Source organism: Rattus norvegicus, chromosome 3, assembly GCF_021556685.1.
Source record: "Rattus norvegicus strain SHRSP/BbbUtx chromosome 3, alternate assembly SHRSP_T2T, whole genome shotgun sequence".
In the NCBI taxonomy this organism is placed as follows: domain Eukaryota; kingdom Metazoa; phylum Chordata; class Mammalia; order Rodentia; family Muridae; genus Rattus; species Rattus norvegicus.
The window spans coordinates 97,599,661-97,627,142 of NC_141536.1; the positions used below are offsets into that span (position 1 = coordinate 97,599,661).

The 27,482-nt window shown below is 35.3% G+C and overlaps 2 protein-coding genes across 2 annotated transcripts; both read right to left on the reverse strand.

Annotated features, from left to right (window-relative positions):
* Positions 1 to 497: 497 nt before the first annotated feature.
* On the reverse strand, positions 498 to 1,436 carry Or4k46 (olfactory receptor family 4 subfamily K member 46). Its single transcript, NM_001000919.1, is given in 1 exon segment — positions 498 to 1,436. A coding segment is annotated over 1 exon segment (939 nt).
* A 23,102-nt stretch (positions 1,437 to 24,538) lies between these two features.
* On the reverse strand, positions 24,539 to 25,477 carry Or4k48 (olfactory receptor family 4 subfamily K member 48). Its single transcript, NM_001000371.1, is given in 1 exon segment — positions 24,539 to 25,477. A coding segment is annotated over 1 exon segment (939 nt).
* Between the last annotated feature and the right edge of the window lie 2,005 nt (positions 25,478 to 27,482).

Below are 27,482 nucleotides of genomic sequence, written 5' to 3' on the forward strand. Positions count from 1 at the left end.
CAAAGTAAATTCACTGTTGGCCCTTGAGAAGTTTATTTTTGTTTTTTCTTTTTAAAATTTTTTTGAACCACACCAATACTAATTTGGCAGATAGTTGAACTAAGACAAAAATGATAATGTTGGTCATTTGGCAAAGGAAGTTAACAATTTGGGATATATACAGTGACTACAGAATTATACTCAGGTAAAATTTACTAATATTTTATTCACATGTGTAAACATGAGGGTTTGGTCAAAAATGTTAAGTATAACTTTATTAAAAATGTTGAAGAATAGTTTGATGGCATGCTTGTGGGAGAAAATCATTCATATTTTTATTTTAAGGTAAAAGATTCACAACGATATGATGATTGATCAGTAAATATCATGTTTAAAATATTAAATTATATCCCTATTGAACGATTTGTAACATTTGAAATAAGAACATTTTTTTTCTTGTTTGAAGATTTTGAATACAACAAGTTTTATGTGGAGAAATTAGTATACATTTCTAGATATTATGAATTTATGTTGAGACCCAGATATTTGCCTATGAACCTTTTCATAGCATTTTTAATCTTTTTATTTTTCAGTGTGTAAATGGTTGGGTTTAGGAGAGGTGTAAAAACAGAATAAAACACAGCAAAAAATTTGTCTAACCAGGTGATACTGAGGGGCCACACATAGATGAAGATGCAGGGCAAAAAGAAAATCATTACCACTGTGATGTGTGCAGCACATGTAGACAAGGCCTTCAATACCCCAGCTTTTGTGCTTTGGCAAACAGTGATAAGGATATTTGTGTAGGAAATAAGCAACAGTATAAAGCATGTTACAGCCACAACCCCACATTCAACATTCATTAAAGTATTTAAATCATGGGAATCCATACAGGCTAGTTTGATTACCAGTGGCATGTCACAGAAGAAACTGTCTATTTCCCTGGGACCACAGTAAGGTAGCTGTACAACCACTAACAAGTGACTTATACCATGAGTAAAGCCAATTGTCCAGGAAGTCAACACCAACCCAGTGCATCTCTTCAGGTTCATGATGGTGAAGTAGTGGAGGGGTTTGCAGATGGCCACATAGCGATCATAAGCCATCACCACCAACAGCACCATCTCTCCTGCAGCGATGCAATGGGCAAAGAAGACCTGGGACATGCATCCTGCAAAGGAAATGGTCTTGTTTTCCCTGAGAAAGTCTGTGATCATCTTAGGAGTGGTGACTGAGGAAAGCCACATATCAACAAAGGACAGATTGGCCAACAAGAAGTACATTGGGGAAAGAAGATGGGGATCGGTAGTTATTAAGATCAGGATGACAATATTTCCAGACATGATGAGAAGATAAAGCATCAACAATATCACAAAGAGGAAGAGCTGAATACTCTTTGAGTTGGAAAGTCCCCAGAGTATAAATTCTGACACAACTGTCTGATTGGCTTCATCCATTTTATTCAGTGTATCTTCGGAAGTTACCTGGAAAGAAAGAAAAATTATCGACTGAACTATGAGGTGGGTTAATTCCTTTGTAGAATCAGACATGTACACTGAAACTTGTTTATATAAAAATGCATAAATGTAAAGGGAAATCCAAATATGTGTGACATTGTTGCCCACAGTAAAATTCATGAGTCAAGAGTTAGTCTCCAAGAAAAGAAGCATCAGGTGTATACATCCTCTTTCAGGAAACTCATCGTAGAGGAGAGCAATAAGGAGAAAACCAATGTAATATAAAATCATCAAAGTCTGTGTGGTTTCTTAAATAAATTGTGTGTATTAATTGGTAGCAATAATGATATTCTATAACAAAAATGAAGTTGAAACTCAGAAACTTGTGGGAATAGCATTGAAGTTCAGTACATACGGTTATAAAGGATGATACCATTTTAAAGTATGTTTAATGATTTCATTGAGTGTTTGTAAAATAATATCTATGATATCAATAAGTTAAAATTTTAACATACATTTCTAATGTACATGTTGTGAAAGCCTCAGTGAGGAGGCATTACAGAACACCATATAAGATATACACAGGCACCAGACTGAACCATTAAACCAGGTTCACAGTTACTTATTAATATACATCATTGAATTTATTTAAACAACTAATTAAAAATTATTGTCGCAAATACATGTTGGAGTAGATTTACCAAGAAAAGGCAACCCATATTCAAACATGAGCTCTAAACATCACATTAAGTTCAAATTTAGCACTAGCACATATAGATCTCAATTTGAAGCAACGACTTACATATCTTGCAACAATAAGATATTGAGAATATCAAGACTCTTAAATACTGTAGTTTCTTGATATGAATTATATATCATTTATCATCAATGTATTTATCATCAGTAAATTTCTCATCATGTTACTTATATACTGATCATCTATGCTATTTTAAAGAATAGGCCTGTAAGCATAGATATTCTTTGACTCTCAGCCTTCGATGAGTGTGAGGTTATACACTTAGTGAGCATCAGTGATTCTCCTAAAAGCACAGGCAGGTGCTTCTACTAATCGAATAGACAGTACTCAAATTGGATGCTGGATAATCATTCTATAATTTCTCCTCCATTTAGCAATTCTCTTGCCAATTTTCAACTTGTAGGTCTTATTATCTTTTATTCTTTCATATCTCTAGGTTAGAGGAATCAGTAGGTAAACAATGAGATCCATGACAATATCTTTACAATAAATTTTATCACTGTTTTCTAAGGACTTGAAGGGGTACACTTAAAATGAAGAAGATTAAGAAGAAAAAGAAGATGAAGACGATAAAAAAGAGGAGGAGCAGGAAGAAGAAAAGGAGGAGGAAAAGAGAAAGAAGCAAAAGAAGAAAAGGAAGGTTCTATAGACATTAAGTAACACAACCATCTGCTTCAGTGGCATGGTAACACATAAGTACATGCATGCACCTTAGAAGATTTACCAACTATGTAAGATTATAGAGCAAAGAGTTTGTGTTCCTTAATAGTTTTGATTTTTACACAGGACAGTTTCTGGCCTGGACATTTCCAGGATTACATTTTTGTTTTACTTCCATTATTTCTTTTATGTTTTGAAATTATAAGTGTATAATTTTCCCCTTCCCTTTCTTCCCTACAAATCATTCAATAGACTTCCTCCATGATGTCTCTTTCTCTCCTTCTTTAATTAATCATTTTATTAGTTTACATTTCAAATGACATGCCCCTTTCCAGTTACCCCTCCCCAAACCTCCCATCCCACCCTCTCTGCCTTCTCCCCTTTTCTTTTATGAAAGCACTCCTTTACTCACTCATCCACTCCCCTTTCCGTTCTAGCATCCCCTTTCAACTCTAGCATCCCCTTTCATCAAGCCTCCAGGCTCTCTTTCAAATTCATTGCCTCTTTTTTCAGGAATTATTGTTAACTACATACATTTATATTTATAAACATTTTTATTCCAAAATATAAACTTCTGTCTATATAATGTTACTTGTATATATAAGTTGTAAGGACTGACCATTTCATATTGAATAACATATTGATGTGCTTGTCCTGGGAACTATTTCTCCAACTCTCAGCATATTTTTGTTGCCTTTGTTCTTTGTGTGAGGCTTAGTCTTCTTGGACTTTCGCCTGTGTTTTTTATTAATTTTTTGTTATTGTATTTATTCTTTATTCTACACAAGTTTTGGAAGTTACAATAGAACTGTGACAGAAATGAAAAGAATTACTACTTGATAGAACAAGTACATTTCTTCACAAGCCTGTGTCAGACTATACTTTTCATTGAAAAGTAGAACCATGTCTCAAGTAATGCCTTTTATATTCTCTCCTCTAATATTATGTAAATATCACACTACTGTTTTATACAACTGTGGATGTAAAATATACTATATCTGATTTGTGATGTATACTGGTGTCCATGATTTATCAAAACTCCTTTAATGATGATCTTCAGGATGTTTTACTTCCAGGTGATAAATGAAATGCTAGTAAAAATGAAGTCATATACTATAATAGCTGAAAAAGGTATTATACAGTTAACTAAGCAATGCATAGTAAAGATACAGAAGAAAATACACACATGAGAATCATTAAGCCTTTCTAATATCCAGAGTATAGTGATCTGTGAATTTTCTTCTTTTTTTCCATAATTTCTAGTGAATAAGTAAACAATACAATTCTTGAGGTTATAGGCAATGAGTCTGTTATTCATATGAGCTCTGTCTGACATATGCATATAAAATCACACACAATATATAAAATATGTATATGTATGACAATATATGTCATATATACATATATCTATATATTTGCTATAAAGTACATGTTTCTGTGTACTTCTTGCATTTATATTTTTCCTAAGTTCCTACATCCTCTTCAGTAACTATGAGATATGAAGCTACAAAAGAAATATTTGACATACAAAATGGTTGTCAGGAACATAGCAACCACTTCACCCTTCTCTTCATATCCCAAGCAGCTATCAGTATTGTACAAGACCTAATGAAAAACAATCTATTAAAGCATCACTGTAATTTTCACCTTTAATAGTGGCATTTCCAATGTTAGTTTTATATTAACAAATATTAAGGAAGGGAAGCAAACTGAATTATCTTCTTTTAGAGTCTACAAACAAACAATTTTCTTCTATGTGTAACCTTTTTTCCATATTGGTTGGTCTTTTATAAAAGTGACAAACAATGTAATAGTCTGAGTATTAATATTTATATATTTATGGATGTAGTAATATTTACTAAACTTAGTAGAAACAAAATGGTAGATACTGACAACTTATACAGTAATATTTTAGACACACACACACACAGACACACACACACACACACACACACACACAGACTATTAGGTCAAACTATCTTATTGTATATGAATTCAAGTTTGACCACTCTACATTTGACAAAAAATTAGAGGGCTCATCCCTGAGAGATGTTGTTCCTTCTATTCCATAAAGAATAGTTTTCAGATACTTAAAATCCGAATTCAAAAGTGCCCTTGTATTATGTCTCTTCTCACTTGAATTGCTATCATTTTTATATTTATATGATGAAAGTTATCTTATTATATCCTACTGACTCTTAATTAAAAATATTTTATTTGGTTAAGTTGAAAAGATATTTGTAAAATGCTAGCTGAATACTGCTCTTATCTGATAAAGAATGATGATCTTCTGGGATAGACATGAAGACACATGAATAGACCAGGTTTAGGAAACTCATGAATTGGGCCCTGAAGATGATTAAAAACAAAAACAAAAGAAAAAAACCAAGCAATTCTCAACACATCATATACTGGGTATTGTTAAAAAGAAATAACTAGAAATTTTTTGAGGATTTTCAAATAGAATAATATCATAAATGACTTACCAAAACTCAATTTTCCTGTGTTTCAGATATTCTTTCCATCTGATATATTCTTATGAAGACATTACTGTTGTGTAAAGACAAATTTCCCCACAGGCTGACTTATCTTTTTTCCTGCAATTGTCCCATGGGTGTCCAATGTCACCTATTCTGTATTCTGAATGAAACAAAAGTCTTGGATATAATTATCTTGGACAACTCTTGGGGATTTATCTGTAAGAGTGATACTGAGTGTTGCTTATTTATGAAAATAGAAAGAGGGACAAGGAAATACTCCTGGTAGTCGCAGCAGCATTGATAATGCTAATCAAATTTTCAAAACTATTCTTTTCATCATCAGTAATGAATAAAATGAAGCTTGCTGCTGCCTTTTTTTTATAATCAAAGTGACTCTAAACATTTTATACTTATACACCCAATTGCTAAAAGTGTGAGATGATACATTTAAAAAAATTCTATGAACATAATACCATAACATGCAATCTGGGTCAAATCTTGGTCACATAACTGATAAATTTCAGAGTGTTCTGCAATTATATGTGATGTTCACAAGTTTGAATTTGCCATCAAGCTGTTTAAACACCTAAAGTTTTTGAAAATTATTTGACTATACTTATTGTGTATGTGTGCATGTGAATTTGTACCACTGTGTGTGTGTGTGTGTGTGTGGAGAGAGAGAGAGAGAGAGAGAGAGAGAGAGAGAGAGAGAGAGAGAGAGAGACACCCACCCTAGGGTCACTCTCTCAATTCTCCCCTTCTACCTTCCCTGATTTTCTAGTAGTTGAATTTAGATTGCACAGCAAACATCTTTTATTCTTAGATATATATTGCCTCTGTCTTCTTCAACTAAGTTTTATAAAGAAGATATAAACACACATCTCAAACATGCTTATTTTAATTTTAGATTTAAAACATCTAAGAAATACAGGTAAAGATTATCATGTATAGAAAGTTGGGAAAATGGTAGAACTTGAATTCAAAGATCTCCAACACCACCCATGTGATATTTTGCATGACAATGTCCCCTAAAGTTTCATGAATCTGAACACTTTCTTCTCAGTTAGTGACGTTTGAGAAGGTTTTGTAGAGGTGTGGACTTGCTAAAGAAAATATGTCACTGGAGAATTAAAATTGGGAGCTACTTCAGATTCCTATGCTTGACTTCATCTTGAGTTTGAAGAAGTGAGCTTCTTATCTCTGCCATTAAGTCTAGCACTTGTGTCCATATTTCCTGTCATCCAAGATTCTTGTTTGTCTGGATCAAAATAAACACTTCCTTCTGAAAAATAGCTATGGCAAGAAGATCAATATTTGATAAATTGAACCTCATGAAATTGAACCTCATGACTAACTCTTCAACTGACAGAGGTCAAACATCCAAAATAGATTTAAAAACTCAAGAAGTTATACTCTAATAACCCAAATATCCCAATTTAAAAGTGGGGTAAGAGATAACAATGAACTCTCAACAGAGGAATTTCCAATGGCCAAGGGGCACTTAAAGAAATGCTTAACATCCATATTTATCAGGGAAATGCAAATCAAAATGACCCTGAGATTTCATCTTACACAAATCAGAACGGTTTAGATCAAAAACTCAAACAACAAACAGCACATGCTAGCAAGGATGTGGAGAAAGAGGAACACCCTTTCATTGCTGGTGAGATTGTAAAGCTATACAATTATTCTGTAATTCATTCTGGCCGTTCCTCAGAAAATTGGAAATAGTTCACCTGAAAACCCAGTTATACCTCTCCTGAGCAAATACCTAAAAGATATTCCACCATACCACTAATACACATGCTTCACTATGTTCATGGCAGCTTTATTTATAATAGCCAGAAACTGGAAACAACCCCTGTAGAGGAATTTCCCCTAATTATCTGATTGGCTAAGAATGGTGACAAATAGCCAATCCCTAGACAAAAATGTAGAGGCAGGTGTTCTAGGCAAGACAGAAAGAGGAGGGCAGGAGGAGGACATGGAAGAGATGACAAACGGGAGAACAGAGGGGGGAAGGTGGAAAGACGATGGACCAGAAGGGCATGGCCTGGAGAATCTGCAAGTAGCAGCTACTTCATAGCCAGGGAAGACAGTGGTATGGAGGCATATCTGCCCAATACAGGCATGCAGTTTATTAATATATAACTGAGTTGCATATTCCTTGCATGTGCTTACTGGGGTTGGAGATTTACCACAACAAAATGGCAACCCACGTACTGATAGAACTTAACTAACTTCAGATAAAAGATCACTGCCCCTCCCCTTACCCCCAATACAAGGCTGTGGCAGCAATATTTGAAAGCTGACTGGATCTGAGGGGCCTACAGAGAACTGCAGAGAGGCTCCCTCCCCAAGCCCCAGACAGACAGCTTAGGCCAGGGGCAGCACCCCAATCCAGAGCTAATCTTGGGCAGACATAGTGAACTGATATGTCTCTGTTGGCTTCCCTGTATCCCCTTATATTAAGACAAGACACAGACAGCCAAACTCTGAATAGAACAACAGAGGGAGACAAAGGTACATAGGACCCCGACCAGATAATAAGCATCATACATTGATAATAAAGAGAGAAACATGTTTATGATACTAAAGATGAGAAACACAATAAATACCTTTGGGCTTTAAGGGGTGATATTCTGAGTGGTTTGACAGGGATGGATTTAAAAGATATAGAAACCTTGTCATTTACCAGCAAGGCAATATTTATTCTTTTGATCTACTATTTCTTCTCAATAGACAGAGCCTTAGATAAAAGGTTCCTTGCCTTAGAAAAGAGATTACAGGTAATACTAGAACTAAAGGTTCTAGATTTTATAGGTCAAGATAAGCAACAGAAAGCAGAAAATGAAGGTTGGCAACAGGAGCTGGAAGAGATGCTAGAATAAAGGACTCAACAATTGACACACCAGACTGAACAGCAAGGAGATAGAGAAAAAATTTAGAAGCAAAACCTAGAGGATAATTTACTAAAGTTAGCAAATCAAAAGAAGGCAGATGCTTCAATATTAGAATTACAACATGAAGAAAAGTTAAGATTATGGAATCAGGGCCTAGAGCAAAATGTACAACAAAAATAAAAATTTAAGAATTGGCAACATGGCCTAGAGGAAACATTAGAATTGAAGACACAGGAAATTACAGATCAGAACAAAAGACAGAAAAATGAAAATGAAGTGGGAGACAGGAGCTGGAAAAGATGCTGGAACAAAGGATACAACAGCTCACACGTCAGACTGACCAGCAGAGAGAAAATAATGAGGATTGGAAACAAGACCTGGAGAATAACCTTTTAAAATTAATCCATCAAAATAAAATGGATAGCAGAATATCAGAGTTGCAATATAAAGAAAAAGTTAAAATGTGGAGACAGAACCTTGAGCAGAGAATACAGGAACTCAAGAAACAGGAGGAGCAACAAAATAAGAAATATGAAACATGTACACCTTAAGGGAGGAATTTAAAATCTCAATTAAGAAAAATACTCAGGTAGAAACAGAAGATAAAATTAGAGAAAGCAAACCAAAGGTTACTAGAAAACAAACTTTAGTCTATCTGGCTAGTATATAACAAAGACATCTAGACGATGATCATCTACAAGGTTATCAGTAATTTGAATGGCAACTTATGGATTTGTTAGAATTGAGGAAATTTAAGGAAAGTATCACTAATTTTGGAATTCATTTGCCATTTGTAAAACAAATTCTGACTTCTTAAGCTGTTAAAAATGGAATAATCCCCAAAGACTGGAAGGATATGGCAAAAGCAATATTAGAACCAGCATCATATTTACAATGGCTCTCGTGGTGGAGAGAAGGGGCGAGGGAGATAGAACAACAAAATAGAGCCAGGGGTAGGGATATTTCCACAGATCAGCTGCTTGGTGAAGGTCAATTTGCTGAGGTAGAGGTCCAGGCTCTATATGACTAAGAAACTCTGGCATTGTGTCAATGGTCAGCCTTAAAGACCTGGGACAAAGTCACAGAATCAGGAAAAAGAATTGAACTATTTACTCAAGTCATGCAAAGGAAATCTTTCCTGACTTTTGAAATGAGATTCAGCAGCAAGAAAGGCAATAATTGAGTCTTTAACCTTTGAAAATGCAAATGCTCAATGAAAGGAAGTAATCAGACCACTGAGGGCAGGGTTAGCATCAATTGATGAGTGAAATAGAAACACAGCCGATGTTAGACCTCACTCACCTGATATGTCAGTAATAGGAGAAACTGCCACTAGAGACCTAGAAATAACCCAAAATTTCAAATGTTTTAATTATGGCAAGCAGGGTTATTCAGGAAAACAAAACAAAACAAAACAATCCCAATAGGCCCTATGCCTTTTGAAATATTGTCAAAGATGTGGCAGAGGAATTTGCCTAGGGAATGTAGAGCAAAACAGACCAAAAAACTCCCAGGGGGACCTCTTGCAGGCCCCAGTGACAGGCAGGGAGAGTTCTCTTCCTCAGGACAACTAAACATCACTCCTTTAAAGATGGATGTTGTGAGACCAGACAAGAAGGCAAAGACAAGTTTTTATAAACAATTCAAAAAACTTAAAACAGAACCAAAAACAAATATTTTGGAAAACTTCTACAGAGGATCAAAGGCCAAAACTAAGAATACCAATAAACAATATTGAGATTGATGGAATGGTTGACACTGGAGCAGATATCACTGTTGTTGTAAATAATAAAACCCGGTTTCTTTTATCTCACATTAGTGCTGACACCATAGGGCCTCATGGCATCTGCAGGATATTTTCATCTCAGTCAGCAAAGCATCTTACCCACTAGTCCCAGTGGTGGCTACGCTCTCATAACTCTCTACCATTGCTATGTTTACATTCTAACATCTGCCCCCTTATACTTATAATATAAACTACCAACAACCTGTTAAAATCAAGACTCAATAAACTGCAAACCAACAATCAAATTTATATGTTAAATTCCCAATCCACAATACATCCATACAGTAAACTTACAACCAATGGATGGGATAAATTGCCCACCTAGAGAAAATAAATTTGAGAAATCCATCCCAACTACCTTGGCAATTTAAGACCACCTTGGTCTTGGTCATCCTTCCCCATCACCATCTTGATTCTCCGTCCTTCTCCTTCTGTCCCACCTTACAAAAGCTTTGTCCCATCTTATTTTTACTTTCAAATCATGACCTTGACCTAACTTGTGCCAGCCCTCACTTGAGAGAACATGGCTGCAGATGTTAAGAGTCTTCTCTGCCCAGGAACTGCACCAGTCCCACAGCTCCCTGCACGCAAATCCCATGGAGGAGAGAGCTGAACCCTCAGAAATGTGGAAAATCCTAAGACCTCAGGGGAGACTGTTACTTCTGTTCAAATTCCTGGCCCAAGAGGAACCCACCTAGTGACCTCTGGATACAGGAATCTAGGAATAGTCAACAGAAGGAATCTACTAGTTTCTGTCTGTGCCCAGAACTGAACTGAACCAGTCCCACAGCTACCTGCACTCAAATCCCATTGGGAGAGAGCTAGACCCTCAGAAGTGTGGAAAATCCTGAGACCTCAGGGGAGACAACTACTTCTGCTCACATGTTGACCAAGAATAACCTACCTAGTGCCCTCTGTGCCGTTTGGATACTGGGACCTAGGAAAAGTCAAGGGCAGGACCCTTCAGTTTTCTGCTCGTGCCGAGAGCTGAAAGTCAGTCACCAGGAGCACCTACACACCTAAGAGCAGAGGTATGACTGAACGTTCTACTCCACACAACCCACCTGATGGCCTTATAACACATAAAGGTGGAAGAAATCTAGGAAAGGACACTTCCAGTTTCTGGCTGTGCCCTGAGCTGGACCAGTCCTGTAGTTCCCTGCACCCAAATCCGATGTGGGAGAGAGCTGGACCCTCTGAGACACAGACAGTCCTGAGACCTCAGGGGAGACCACCACTTCTGCTCACATTTCTGACATAAAAGGAACCTGCCTAGTGCCCCTAAAGCCTTCTGGGTAAAGGAACCTAGGATCAATCAGGGACAGGACACTTCAGGTTTCTACTGGTGCCAAGAGCTAAAAGTCAGTCACCAGGAGCACCTACACACCTGAGAGTACAGGTAAGACCAACTCTTCTGCACCAAGAAACCTGCCTTGAGGCTCCAGGTAAAGGGAAACCCAGGAGCAGCTCTCTGTTCCCAGAGGCATCTGAAAAAAAATAAAGAAAAAAAAAACAGATCTAGAGGAGTGCTGGCACAGAAGGCTACAGGAGGGTCAAGTCACTGTCAGAGACAGCAAACCAAGCTAAGAGCAGGGACAAGATGGCAAGAGACAAGCACAGGAAACTAAGAAAGGAAAAACAAGACTATTGGCATCCTGATGATGCAACTTCTCCCACTAAAGCAAATACTGGACATCCAAACATACCAGAAAAGAAAGATTTGGATTTAAAAATCATATTTCATGATGATGATAGAGGACTTTAAGAAGGACACAATCCCTTAAAGAAATACAGGACAACATAGGTAAACAAGTAGACGCCCTTATAGAAGAAAAACAAAAATTCTATAAAGAATTACTGGAAAACACAACCAAACAGGTGAGGAAATTGAACAAAGCCATCCAGGATATGAAAAAGGAAATAGATGCAATAAGGAAAGCACGAAGAGAGACGACCCTGAAGTTAGATAACCTAGGAAAGAGATCAGGAGTCATGTATGCAAGCATCACCAACAGAATACAAGAGATTGAAGGGAGAATTTCAGGGACAAATGATACCATAGAAAACATTGACGGAACTGTCAAAGATGATGAAAAACACAAAAAGATCCTAACCCAAAACATTCAGGAAATTGAGGGCACAATGAGAAGATCAAGCCTAAGGATAATAGGTATAGAAAAAAGTGAAGACTCCCAATTTAAGTGGCTTCAACAAAATTATAGAAGAAAACTTCACCAACGTAAAGAAAGAGATGCCCAAGAACATACAAGAAGCCTACAGAATTCCAAATAGATTGAACCAGAAAATGAATTCCTCCCATCACATACTAGTCAAAACACCAAACTCACAAAACAAAGAAAGAATATAAAAACTAGTAAGGAGAAAAGATCAAATAACATATAAATGCAGGCCTATAAGAATTAGACCAGAATTCTCACCAGAGACTATGAAAGTCAAAAGATCCTAGGCAGATGTCATATGTCATACTAGATGCGAAGAGAACACAAATGCCAGCACAGGTTACTGTATCCAGCAAAACTCTCAATTAACATAGATAGAGAAACCAAGATATTCTATGACAAAGACAAATTTACACAATATCTTTCTAGAAATCCAGCCCTACAAAGGATAATAGATGGGAAACTCCAACACAAGGAGGAAATCTACACCCTAGAAAACTCAAGAAAGTAATCTTCTTGCAATGTAACCAAAAGAAGAGAGACATACAAACATAATCCCACTTCTAACAACAAAATTAGCCAGAACCAACATCAATATTCCTTAATATCTCTTATCATCAATGGATTCAATTCCCTAATTAAAAGACATAGAATAACAGACCAGATACATAAAGAGGACCCAGTATTTTGCTGCATACATAAAACACACCTCAGTGGCAAAAACTCACACTACCTAAGAGTAAAAGGCGGGAAAACAACTTTCAAAGCAAATCGTCTGAAGAAATAAGCTGGTAGTCATTCTAATATCGAATAAAATCGACATTCAGCCAAAAGTTATCAGAAAAAATGACACTTCATTTTCAGAAAAGGAAATATCGACCACGACAAACTCTGAATCCTAAAAATCTATGCTCCAAATGCAAGGGCAACTACAGTCATAAAAGAAACCTTACTAAAACTCAAAGCACACATTGCACTTCACACAATAATAGGAGGAGATTTCAATGCCCCATTTTGATCAATGGACAGATCATGGAAAAAGAAACTGAACAGAGACACAGAGAAATTAAGAGAAGTTACGAACCAAATGAATTTAACAGATATTTATAAAACATTTCACCCTAAAACAAAAGGATATACGTTCTTTCAGTACCTCCTGGTACTTTCTCAAAATTGATCATATAATTGGCCACAAAACAGGCCTCAACAGATAGAGGGAGACAGAAATAATCCCATGAATCCTGTTAGATCACCAAAAGCTAGGGATGGTCTTCAATAACAACAAAAACAACACAAAGCCCACATATACATGGAAGATGAACAACACTCTACTCAATGATAATTGGGTCAAGGAATAAATAAAAAAGAAATTAAAGACTTCCTAGAATTTCATAAAAATGAAGGCACAACATATTCAAACTTATAGGACTCAATGAAAGCAGTGCTAAGAGGAAAACTCATAGCACTGAGTGCCTCCAAAAAGAACCAGGATAGAGCATACATTAGCAAGTTGACAGCATACCTTAAAGCCCTAAAACAAAAAGAAACAAATACACCCAAGAGGAGTAGAAGACAGAAAATAATCAAAATCAGGGCTGAAATCAACCAAGTAGAAACCAAAAGGACTATACAAAGAATTAACAAAACCAGGAACTGGTTCTTTGAGAAAATCAACAAGACAGATAAACCCTTAGCCAGACTAACCAGAGGGCACAGAGAGGGTATCCAAATTAACAAAATCAGAAATGAAAAGGGAAGCATAACAACAGAATATGGGTAAATTTGAAGAAAATCATCAGCTCCTACTACAAAAGCCTATGTTCAACCAAACTGGAAAATCTAGAGGAAATGGACAATTTTCTAGACAAATACCAGGTACCAAAGTAGGAACAAATAAACCCTCTAAACAACCCCATAACTCCTAAAGAAACAGAAGCAGTTATTAAAAGTCTCTGAACCAAAAAGAGCCCAGGTCTAGAACGATTTAGTGTAGAAATCTATCAGACCTTCTTAGAAGACCTCATACCAATACTGATGAAAGTATTCCACAAAATAGAAACAGATGGATCACTACCAAATTCCTTCTATGAAGCCGCAATTATGCTTATACGTAAACCACACAAAGACTCAAAAAGAAAGAGAAAAGGAATCAGAAATGAAAAGGGAACCAATTTCCCTTATAAATATTGCTGCAAAAATACTCAATAAAATACTCGAAGACCAAATCTAAGAACATATCAAACGATCCAATAGACTTTATCCCAGGGATGGAGAGATGGTTCAATATATGGAAATCCATCAATGCAATCCACTATATAAACAGACTCAAAGAACAAAACCACAAGATTATTTCATCAGATGCTGAGGAAGCATTTAGCATAATTCAACACCCCTTCATGATAACAGTCCTATAAAGATCAGGAACTCAAGGCCTGTACCTAAACATAGTAAAAGCAATATACAGCAAACCAGTAGCTAACATTAAGTTAAATGGAGGAAACTTGAAGCAATCCCACTAAAATCAGGGACTAGACAATGCTGCCTACTCTTCCCTACTTATTCAATAAAGTACTCAAAGGCCTTGCCTGAGCAATCAGATAACAGAAGGAGGTTAAAGGGATACAAATTGAAAAGGAAGAAGTCAAAATATCATTATTTGCAGATGATTTGATAGTATACTTAGGTGACCCCAAATGTTCCACCAGAGAAATACTAAGTCTGATAAACAACTTCAGCAAAATGGCTGGTTATAAAATTAACTCAAATAAATCAGTAGCATTCCTCTACTCAAATTATAAACGGGCTGAGAAAGCAATTAGGGAAACGATACCCTTCACAATAGTACCAAATAATATAAAATATCTTGGTGTGACTTTAACCAAGTGCAAAATCTATATGACAAGAATTTGAAGTCTCTGAAGAAATTGAAAAATATCTCAGAAGATGGAAAGACCTCCCACGCTAATGGATTGGCAGGAGTAATATTGTAAAAATGTCCATCTTGCAGAATGCAAACTACAGATTCAATGCAATCCCCTTCAAAACTTCAACTCAATTCTTCATAGAGTTAGAAAGAGCAAGTTGCAAATTCATTTGGATTAACAAAATCCCAGGTTAATTAAAACTATCCTCAACAATAAAAGAAATTCTGGGGAAATCACCTTCCCTGACCACAAGCAATATTAAATAGCAGTACTGATAAAAACTCTATGATATGGGTACAGAGACACACAGGAAGATAGTTCCCTGAGCCAAGGAAAGACGTTAAAGACATTCAATTTAGTGATGAGTGTTCAAGGTTTCATTCTGTGTGTTATAATATTTGCTTCTATATGCTGCAGGAAGAAACTTCTAATGGTGATGGTTGAGCAAGGCACTAACATGCAATTAGGAGTCATCCTATTTATTAGTAGAACAGTATTATTTGATTTTCCCCTATGTCCTTCTTCACTCTAGACTTAGGTTCTTGGCTACATGAGTAGTATCCAGCATGGGCTACATCTAAAAGGAAAATGAGAAAAGCACATGATCATGATATACATCAAGATAAACTTCAGCAGCTACATGAATATTAGACAAAGTATGTTTCAGATGCAAGAATATTACTAGAGAGAAAAAAGGAAAATGGATAGAGATATCCCATTAGATTGCATTTATTAATTAGCAGTTACATAATTTATTACAATAAAGCTTTTTTAAAACATAAGATGCATCATTCTTTGTGGAACTCAGACAAATAGATTTGTGAATCTCAACCTGGCCATGAAAACTGAAAGTGTTGTAGCTCATGAAAGGGAAGTGAGGAGGTTTGGTCAGCCAATGCAGGGCAGGGAGTCAGAGTTCGAGATCTTGTCTGCAGTTGTACTAATGCCAGTGCCAACAGCAGGGCCTGTTGTGATCCGGGCCTGCTAGATGAGTCCAAGGTCCAGCGTTGAAAGCTTCAGGAAAAAGACTTCTTCCCCAAAGTGTTACAGTTCAGTAAAACAGCCACCCCCACATGATTTTCATTGAAATAACTTGTGCACTTCATTCCATGTGCATAGGGGCTTTATAAACATTGAGAAGTAGTGTGGGATCCAGGGGAAGATACTTCCCATTGACTCAGTCTGAGATTTTAGTGATAGTCTATTTTCATGTGGAAGGACTCCAGGTGATTTACCTACAGACTGTCATGGTTCTCTCAGGGGAGTGTTATATTTACCTGTTCAAGAACAAATAGAGTTAGTCATGGAGATGGTCTTACTCCTAACATTGTCAATCCACAGGGTTTGAGCTTACTCAACCTTGTTTTGAGTTTACTCAACCAGTTCTTCAGTCTGATAGCATTGTCTACATGCCCCACAAACATATATATGAATACTTACACACACACACACACACACACACACACACACAAATTAACAACAGTGTCCTCTTTTAAACTTCCTATGGTCTTAATGATTTAAAAATCAAGTTCATACATGCCACTATATGAAATTCTCAAAGAACATACCGAAATACAACTTCTATATGCTCAGCATTGCCTGCCTGCTTGAAATAGCTTCATCATGCATTAGAAAACCACATTGTTATGGTCATGCAGAAAACACAACATATGTCTTCTCTTTTATAATATGAATAAGGTATCACTGTGTAATGGCCACAGGAAAAAATTAAAATTTGTTCACTGATTTTAGTCTCTGGAATTATTTATTCATTTTGTTTATACCTGTTATATTTCATAAATATGCAGCACATAGTATCATTCTTAATAATGAAACCCTCAAGAGAAGTCCAAGATAATTATCTACAGGGTTTTCTTTTATTCAGAATGTTGGCTGGGTGACTTTTGCCGATGAAACATATTCAGATGGTGAATAAAAGCTAGGCCAACAGACAGTGATTTAAAGATACTATCCTCACACAACATGGGTATATTTATAAGTACACAGCACAGAGGGGCAAAATGTGATGTATGAGAAAACATTGAATCTTCTAAGCTAAGTCATCTTTCTGATTCTCTTCTCAGTGACCACTCAAAAAATATATTTATGTATCTGTATTACCAAAATCTACTGAGTTCTAAGAGGTAAGTTCATAATGCTAAACACCTCTGTAAAAAACATGGATATGTCATACTCTCAACTGAATAGCACACCAGAAATCTCTAGAACAAAAAGAGGAAATCATATATCAGGAGTAGATGGGAAGAAATAATCAAATTTATGGCTGAAACCAATAAAACAATACAACAAAAAAATAATTTTTAAAAAAAATCACTACGATTGACAAACCCTTTTCCAAAGTAACTATAAGGTAGAAAAATAATATCCAAATGACAAAGTAATAAATAATATGACAAAAATAATATCCAAAAAACAATAGTCCAAATGACTAAGGAGGTTGGGGCTAGTGGGGAAGAATAACTACAAACACTGAGGAAACCAAAGAATTATGAGGACATGGTTTAAAAACCTATGCTAAACCAAATCAGAATTCTAAGTGAAATGGAAAATCATCTCAGTAGATACTCCTTACCAAATTTAAATCATGATCACATAAACAATTAAATAGACTTATAAGCCATCCTAAAATAAAAGATTGTTATAAGCCCAACAACAACAATGACAACAACAACACAAAGCCCACCAGAAGTAAATGGTTTAGGTAAAGAATTCTATCAGACTTTCAATGAAGAGATGATGCCAATACTGCTCAAATTATACCACAAACTTTAATAAAAGGAATGTTGCCCAATTCGTTTTATGAGACTGCCTTTTTTTATCTTTATTAACTTGAGTATTTCTTATTTACATTTCTATTGTTATTCCCTTTCCCGGTTTCCAGGCCAACATCACCCTAGCCCCTCCCCCTCCCCCTCCCCTTCTATATAGGTGTTCCCCTCCCCATCCTCCTACCATTACCGCCCTCCCCACAACAATCATGTTCACTGGGGGTTCAGTCTTGGCAGGACCAAGGGCTTCCCCTTCCACTGGTGCTCTTACAAGGCTATTCATTGCTACCTATGAGGTTGGAGCCCAGGGTCAGTCCATGTATAATCTTTGGGTAGTGGCTTAGTCCCTGGAAGTTCTGGTTGCTTGGCATTTTTGTTCATATGGGGTCTCAAGCCCCTTCAAGCTCTTCCAGTCCTTTCCCTGATTCCTTCAACAGGGTCCTGTTCTCAGTTCAGTGGTTTACTGCTGGCATTCGCCTCTATATTTGCTGTATTCTGGCTGTGTCTCTCAGGAGAGATCTACATCTGGTTCCTGTCGGCCTGCACTTCATTGCTTCATCCATCTTGTCTAATTGGGTGGCTGTATATGTATGGGCCACATGTGGGGCAGGCTCTGAAAGGGTGTTCCTTCTGCCTCTGTTTTAAACTTTGCCTCCCTATTCCCTGCCAAGGGTATTCTTGTTCCCCTTTTAAAGAAGGAGTGAAGCATTCGCCTTTTAGTCATCCTTGAGTTTCATGTGTTCTGTGCATCTAGACCAATTCAAGCATTTAGGCTAATATCCAGTTATCAATGAGTGCATACCATCTGTGTTTTTCTATGATTAGGTTACCTCACTCAGGATGATATTTTCCAGTTCCATCCATTTGCCTATGAATTTCATAAAGTCATTGTTTTTGATAGCTGAGTAACATTCCATTGTGTAGATGTACCACATTTCTATATCCATTCCTCTGTTGAAGGGCATCTGGGTCCTTTCCAGCTTCTGACTATTATGAATAAGGCTGCTATGAACATAGTGGAGCACGTGTTTTTTTTATATGTTGGGGCATCTTTTGGGTATATGCCCAAGGGAGGTATAGCTGAGTCCTCAGGTAGTTCAATGTCCAATTTTCTGAGGAACCTCCAGACTGATTTCCAGAATGGTTGTACCAGTCTGCAATCCCACCAACAATGGAGGAGTGTTCCTCTTTCTCCACATCCTTGCCAGCATTTGCTGTCACCTGAGTTTTTGATCTTAGCCATTCTCACTGGTGTGAGGTGAAATCTCAGGGGTGTTTTGATTTGCATTTCCCTTATGACTAAAGATGTTGAACATTTCTTTAGGTGTTTCTCAGCCATTCAGCATTCTTCAGCTCTGAATTCTTTGTTTAAGCTCTGAACTCCATTTTTTAATAGGGTTATTTGTCTTATGAGACTATTTTTATTCTGACATAAAAACCAGCACTGAAAGACAATTACAGACTAATTGTTTGTATGAACATAGATGCAAAACTGCATAATAAAATACTTACAGTCTGAAATAAAAACACATCAAAAATATCATCTTCCTAAATCAACTAAACTTCATCTCACAGATGCAGGGATGATTCAATATATGAAAATAAGCCAATGTAATTTATCATTTAAACAAAATAAAAGTTAAAACATGTGAATATCTCATTAGATGCAGAAAAAGCCTTTGACAAATATAACACCCTTTTATGGCAAAAGTCATAACGGGATGAAGGGTGCAAGGGACATACCTAAAAATAGTTAAGACAGTTATAAAAACCCATAGCCAACATCAATTTAAATGAATAAAAAATCAAAGCAATTCCACTAATATCAGGTTAAAGGACAAGGTTGTCTATCTAATCTCTACATATCCATTTAATATAGTAGTTCTGCTGGTTTGAATAAAAAATGACCTTTGCTAAAAGGTCAATAAAAAATGTGGCCTTGCTAGAGAAAGTATGTGACTGAAGGTGGGCTTTTGATGTCTGTTCTATCTCTTCCTGTTGCCTGCAGATACAGATATAGAGCTCTCAGGTCCTCTCCACAGCCATGTCTGCCTGAATGTCATTGTGCTTCCCACCATTATGACAATGGGCTAAACCACTGAACTGTGAGCCATTCCTAATTACATATGTTCTTTAATAACACTTGCCATATTCTTGGTCATTTTTCTCATCACAGCACTAAACCATAACCATGAATGACAGTATTTAAAGCCTAACTAGATCATCAAGACATCTGAAAGAGAACAAGTGGATACAAATAGGAAAGACAGTGACCAAATTATCTTTTTTTTTAAGATTGTGTAAGTATATATAAGTGACAATAACAGTGCAACCAGAGAACTAATACAATTAACAAACACATTCAGCAAAGAATATGGATGCAAAAGTAACTCATAAAAATCAGTATCCCTCTGATACAGTGATGACAACTAAGGTGTAAATAAAGCATAAAAATATCACCTTACACCATAGTCTTAAATGACATAAACTGTTCTGTGGTAACAGAAGTAAATCAAGTTAAAGACTTGTATGTTGATAGCTTCAAATCTTTGAAGAAAGAAGTTGAAAAAGGTATTAAAAGATGGAATGATCTTCCATGCTCATGGATTGTAAAGGCAATCCTACCAAAAGCAATCCACACATTTAGTACAATCCCTTTCAAAAGTCTAAAATGATGTTTCGCAGATCTTGAAAGGACAATTCTCAACCTCATATAGGAGAACAAAAACACAGAATAGCTAAAAATGAATTGGACAATAAAAATAACTAGTAAAATAAAATAAAATAATAAAATAACAAGAAAATATCACCATTCCCAAGATCAAGTTATTATACTGAGTAGTGATTTTTTTTTAAAAAGCATTTTATTGCCATAAAAACAGACATGTTGATGTTGATGTAGGGTTTCAGACCCAGGATGAGGTGTTAAGGTCCATATTTAACATAGCAAAGTAGACCTGGCCTCAAATTTTTTGAAGCATCCCTCAGTCCCTACCTGTTACAAGGCATGACTGACATATCCCAACCTCTACTCTGAATTTGAACAGCTGGTACAGGACCAACTAAATATTCAACACATTTAAGAATCTACCAACCCATGGAATTGCTTATAAAAAATCAGGAAAATAGAGGATGCTTTTAACAAATTTAGAAGCCATAAATAAGATGATCCATGCAATTTTCTTTTAGCAGTTGGGAATCCTATTGCCTTCTCTAATACCTAAGTCATAGCCTCTAATTGTAATTGATTTAAAAGATTGCTTTTCCATAAATATTTGCATATGCATAATAGGGAAAGGTTTGCTTTCTCAATACATATTTATAATAATAGTTATCAAATAAATAGATATCATAGAAGGATTACCACAAAGAATGTTCAACAGTCCTACCTTGTGTATTCATTTTGTAGCATAGCCATTAGAAATAATGTGCAAAGTTTTCTTAATCTAAAATTTATCATTATATGAATGATGTTACTGTCTGATTTAGATGCAAATACTTTAGGAAAAAAGTGTTTTATTAATTAAAGCAAAGTTTGCCTTGCTAGGATATTACAAATGGCTCCTAAAATATTATCAAAAGAAGTTTCTGTTCATTATCTTGGATATATAATAGCTTCATAGAAAACTTGACCACAGAAAGTAAAAATCATCAGAGATTAGTGACAAACTTTTAATTATTTTCAAATATTTCTAAGAGATATTAATTGGCTATAGCCCATAATTGGATTAACTACTCATGAATTAAGTAATTTGTTTCAAATATTACATAAGTACTTAAATAGTTCTAGAAAATTATCAGATAAAGCTGAAAAGGTAGCGGCTGTCATAGAAAAGGAATTACAGGATGCATATGTGAATCGTTTGTATCCAAAGCAAGATTGTATTTTGTTTTTTTGTCTTCTACAATTCTCCTATAGAAATTTTTATTTAGAAAATAGATTATATTTTAGAATAGATATTTTAGCACAGAAAAAATTAAAGACCTATACAAAGAATTTCTGAGTTGATTCTAAAAAGAAAAGTGAGACTTTGTCAGTTAGCAAGAATAGAACCAGCAGAAATTGTGGTACCGTTTTATTAATGCTGGAATTACTTCATTAAGGGCAGAAAATGAATTTTGGCAAAGAGCCTGCAGTAATTTTTGAGAAAGATTAAAACAAATATCCCAAAAGTAAGAGACATAAGTTTTTAAAAAGGTTCAATTGGGTTCTCTTTCATATAGTAAAGGGACACTAATTTCTGGAGCCCCTAAATTCTACACTATTGTATACCAGAAAAGGCAGGTTATAAATCAGGGAAGATAAGTAAAGTGGTTCACAGCCCTTATGATTCAGTTAAAAAACCAGAGCTGTATGCTATTCCTATGTTATTAGATGTTTCTCAATCTCTTCATATAGTTACTGACTCTTAATAAGAAGAAAACATTGTTTTACATTTAGAAACCACTGAACTTATTCAGGATGATTCAGAATTAACATCTCTATTTGTTCAACTACAACAAGTAATCAGAAATATAAATCATCCATTGTGTATAACACATCAGATCCCATACATGGCTACTAGGTCCTCTAGCATAAGCTAATCGTGAAACTGATCAGCTATTGACAGGAAATGTGTTATAAGCCTCAGAATTTCATAAAAAAACAACATGTTAACAGCAAAGGATTAAAGAAAGATTTTTTTCTATCACTTGGCAACAAGCCAAGAATATTATAAGAAAATGTCCTACTTGCTCTTTGTATAACCAAACTCCATTACCTACAGAAAGTAATGCAAAAAGGATCCAAAGAAATGAAATTTGGCAAATGGATATATTTTGTTTGCATAGTTTGGACAATTGAAGTATGTGAACCATGTCATAGAAACATATTCAGGATTTCAATGGGCAACTGCTTTAACTTCTGAAAGGGCTGGTTCTGTAATTATATATCTATTGGAAGCTATGGCTATTATGGGGATACCTATACAAATTAAAACTGACAATGCTCCTGCATATGCCTCTAGTAAAATCAAAGATTTTTGTATATTACGACATAAAGGACATTACAGGTATACTATACAATCATACAGCACAAGAAGTTAGAGAAAGACCTAATGGTACTTAAAAGATATACTTCATAAATAGAAAGGGGTAAAAATACCCTGAAAGATGTGTTATATAGTGGTTTATTGACTAATTTTTTTTAAAAAAATTCTATAGCTGTATAAATACAGAAAATAGTTAAAAGAATCACTGCATTAAATCAGCCTGTACATTTTAAAGATGAATTAACCTTAGAATAGAAAGTGGGTTGTGTGTTATGTTAGGTAAGAGGTTTAATCAAATGTTGGTTTAACAACCAAGAGGTTTAACAAATGTTGATAAATCTGAATGTCCACATGAAGAATAAAATTAGACCCTTACCTTTCATACTTTAAAAACTCCAAATGAATTAAATAAACTAATTATAAAATCTGAAACTAATAAACTGCCTGAATGTTTTTTGAGTTTTAACTAATCTTACAGCACTAGGCATAAAGTCTCTCCTGTGGAAGAGGCATAAAAAATGGTTGGTTCCCCTTAGACTATAGTCAACTGTGTGTGTACAGTACTGGACATATCTTGCTATGTAGTTTTGTATTTTTGCAGGCAAGTTCTAGTGTTGGGTAAGGCCATTCAATTCTTTTCATTCCTAGTATCCTGAGTAACTTCTAGTACAAAGAATGGTATCAAATCAAAGAGAGAACCTTGTCAATTTGACATTGATTTTTCTGTGGCGTGACAACAAAGTATGCTGTTTATTCATTAATAGGGACTTTCCACATAGATACGGTGGGCAAACTGGGGGAAAAGCAAAAATCTTCAGCATCACTGACCAACAGCAACATATGCGTACTTACAAATATGTTTGTTAAATGTCTAATGTGGTTAACCACTGAATTAAATACAACAGTTTTAATAATTAGTCAAGCAATGGATACTGTAGTCATGTAGATTAAATGTCAGGATACCATACAATATTAAGTAATAATTTAAAGAATATGTTTTATTACTAAATGGAGATAACTTTGAAACCTAATATTTATTCATATGTTTTATTATACTTTATTCATCTGCCTCTGAAAAAAACAAAAAAGTAAAGTTCACTGCTAGTCTTTGTTTCTTATGAAGTTTATCTCTTTGTTTGATCTTGTTAAAATTTTTCTGCACACACCATTAGTAATTTAGTAGATAGCTGAGGAAAGACAAGAGTGATGATGTTGATCATTTGGCGATGGAAGTTAAGAGTTTGGGGAATATATGGTATATATGCAGAGTACTCATGTAAAATTACTAATATTTTATTCATAACTTTAAACAGGTGAGTTTGGTCAAACATGTTAACTATGACTCTATTAAAAATATGGAAGAATAGTTTGAAGGCATTCTTGTGGAAAAAGCATGCATATTTATAATTTAAAGTGAAGGATTCCCAATTACCTGATAGTTGATCAGTAAATGTCATATTCTTTTTTAAGGTTTTAACTTATGTCTCTATGGAAAGCTCAGTAAAATTTTAAATGAAAACAATATTTTCAGGTTTTAAAGCATTTTAATGTAGTCAGTCTTATTGTGTGAAGAAATAAGTTGACATTTAGCTATTAGGAATTTCCCGCGGCACCCAGAAATTTGCCAATGAATCTTTTCATAGCATTTTTCATCTCTTTATTTCTCAGTGTATAAATAGCTGGGTTTAGGAGAGGTGTAAAAACAGAATAAAACACAGCAAGAAATTTGTCCAACCAGGTGATACTGAGGGGCCAAACATAGATGAAGATGCAGGGCACGAAAAAGAGCATCACCACGGTGATATGTGCACTGCATGTGGACAGAGCCTTCAAAGCTCCGGCTTTCGAACTCTGGCGAACGGTGATAAGGATGTAAGTGTAGGAAATAAGCAACACTACAAAGCAGGTTACAGCCAGAACACCACATTCAGCATTCATTAAAGTATTTAAATCATGTGAATCCATGCACGCTAGCTTGATTACCAGTGGCATGTCACAGAAGAAGCTGTCTATTTTGTTGGGACCACAGAAAGGTAGCTGCATAACCACTAACACGTAGCTTATACCATGAATAAAGCCAACTGTCCAGGAAGCCAACACCAACCCAGTGCATCGCTTCAGGTTCATGATGGTGAAATAGTGGAGGGGTTTGCAGATGGCCACATAGCGATCATAAGCCATTACCACCAACAATACCATCTCTGCTCCAACAATGCAATGGGAAAAAAAGACCTGGGACATGCATCCTGCAAAGGAAATAGTCTTGTTTTCCCAAAGAAAGTCTGTGATCATCTTAGGAGTGGTGTTTGAGGAGAGCCACATATCAATAAAAGACAGGTTGGCCAACAAGAAGTACATGGGAGAATGAAGATGGGGGTCAGTGGTTATTAATATCAGGATGACAATGTTTCCAGACACGATGAGCAGATAAAGCATTAAGAATATCAAAAAGAGTAAGAGCTGAAGATTCTTTGAGTTGGCAAGTCCCCAGAATATAAATTCTGACACAACTGTCTGATTTTCTCCATCCATTTTATTCAGTGTATCCTTAGAAATAATCTGCAAAGAAAGAAATATTATCAATTAGAAGTATGAGGTAGGCTACTTCATTTGTAAAATTAGACATCCACATAGAAACTTGCCTAAATAAAAATACATAAATGTAAAGGGAAATCTAATCTATGTATGACATTGTTGCCCAATGTAAATTCATGAGTGAAGAGCAACTTTTCATGAAAAGAAGCATCTGGTGTGACTGCTATATACATCCTCTCTCAGGAAATTCATTTCACAGTAAAGCAGTAAGACAATGAAGAAAGTAGTATGAAACCATAAAAAATGTGTGTTTTCTAATTAAACGGTCTGAGTTAGTAGCATTTATGATATTCTATAAAAAGTTGACTTGCAAACTCAGAAACTTATGAGGAATTGCATTAAAGTTCAGAAAATATCGTCAGACAGGATGAAATCATTTTTTGGAAGCAGGCATAACTCTTACATGGAGCATTAGTAAAAGAATATCTATGACAATGATAAATCAGAATTTAAGCTTAAAATTCTAAAGTACTGGTTGAGAAAACCTCAGTGGGGAAGCATGCAGAATGCCTATAAGATATACACAGAGAGCATATTAAAATACATATACCATAGAATTTGTTTACTCAACAAAACTGGTTCTCAAAATACCATCCAAGTATTGTTAGGAGTGGATTTATCAAAGAACAAGGCAACCATAGTCAAATCTGAGCTGTAGTAGTCAGTTAGTTCAATCTTAGCACTGGAAAATATGGATTTTAATTTACATCAACTTATATATTTTACAACTACAAGATATTGAAAATCCTTAGAGTTTTAAATCTTGTAGTTTCTTGATATGAATAATGTATCATCTTTCATCAATGCATTTTCAGTATATGTTCTCATTATGTTAGTTACTTACTGGACATCTATGCTGCTTTACAGAATAGAATAAATTACATAAATATGTAAGCATAGCTGTTCTTCGCTGTCAGCCTTTGTTGAATGTGAAGTTATACTATCCTGAGAAGCAATTATTCACCTCAAAGCACAAAAAAAATGTGCTTATACAGATTGAATGTATAATATTAAAGCTGGATAGTGGATAACCATTTGCTATTTTCTCTTGCATTTAGTAATTCTCTTGGTGAATTCATCTTATGAGTCTTCACATCTTTTAATCCCTTAAAAACTCTAGGTGGGAGTAACATGGCAGATGAACAGTGAGATCATCAGAATTATTTGCATTCCTGTTTTGAGGACTCAGAAAGGTATGGTGAGAATGGAAAAAAGTTTTGTCATCGAGTAACACATCCATCTGCCATTATGCATGGCAGCATATAAGTAAATGCTTATAATACCTTACAAGGGTTTACCCAATATCTAAGGATACCCTAGTTCTACAACAATGAGCTTGTGCTCCTTAATAATTTCGATTTTTTTCACATGACAGTTCTTATATAACATTTTGACTTGGTTTGGTTAAATTATTTCTTTTATGTTTTCGGATTAGTATAAATACATCATTTTCTCCTTCCCTTTCTTCACTACAAATCATTCAATAGACCTCTTCCATGTGTCTTTCTATTTAGTTCATGGCCTCTTTTTCAGTAATTGTTGCTATAAACAAGTATGTATATGTATATGTATATGTATATGTATATGTATATGTATATGTATATGTGTATGTGTATGTGTATGTGTATGTGTATGTGTATGTGTATGTGTATGTGTATGTGTATGTGTATGTGTATGTGTATGTGTGTATGTGTATGTGTATGTGTATGTGTATGTGTATGTGTATGTGTATATGTATATGTATATGTATATGTATATGTATATGTATATGTATATGTATATGTATATGTATATTTATTCCTAAGCCTAACCTGCTCAGTCTGTAAATGTTACTTGTACATTTATAAGTTGTAACTGTTGATCATTTTGGTCCTGGATAACCTATTGATGTGTTTGCCCTGATGAAAACTATTTCTTTAGCTCTCAGCATTTCTTAGTTGCC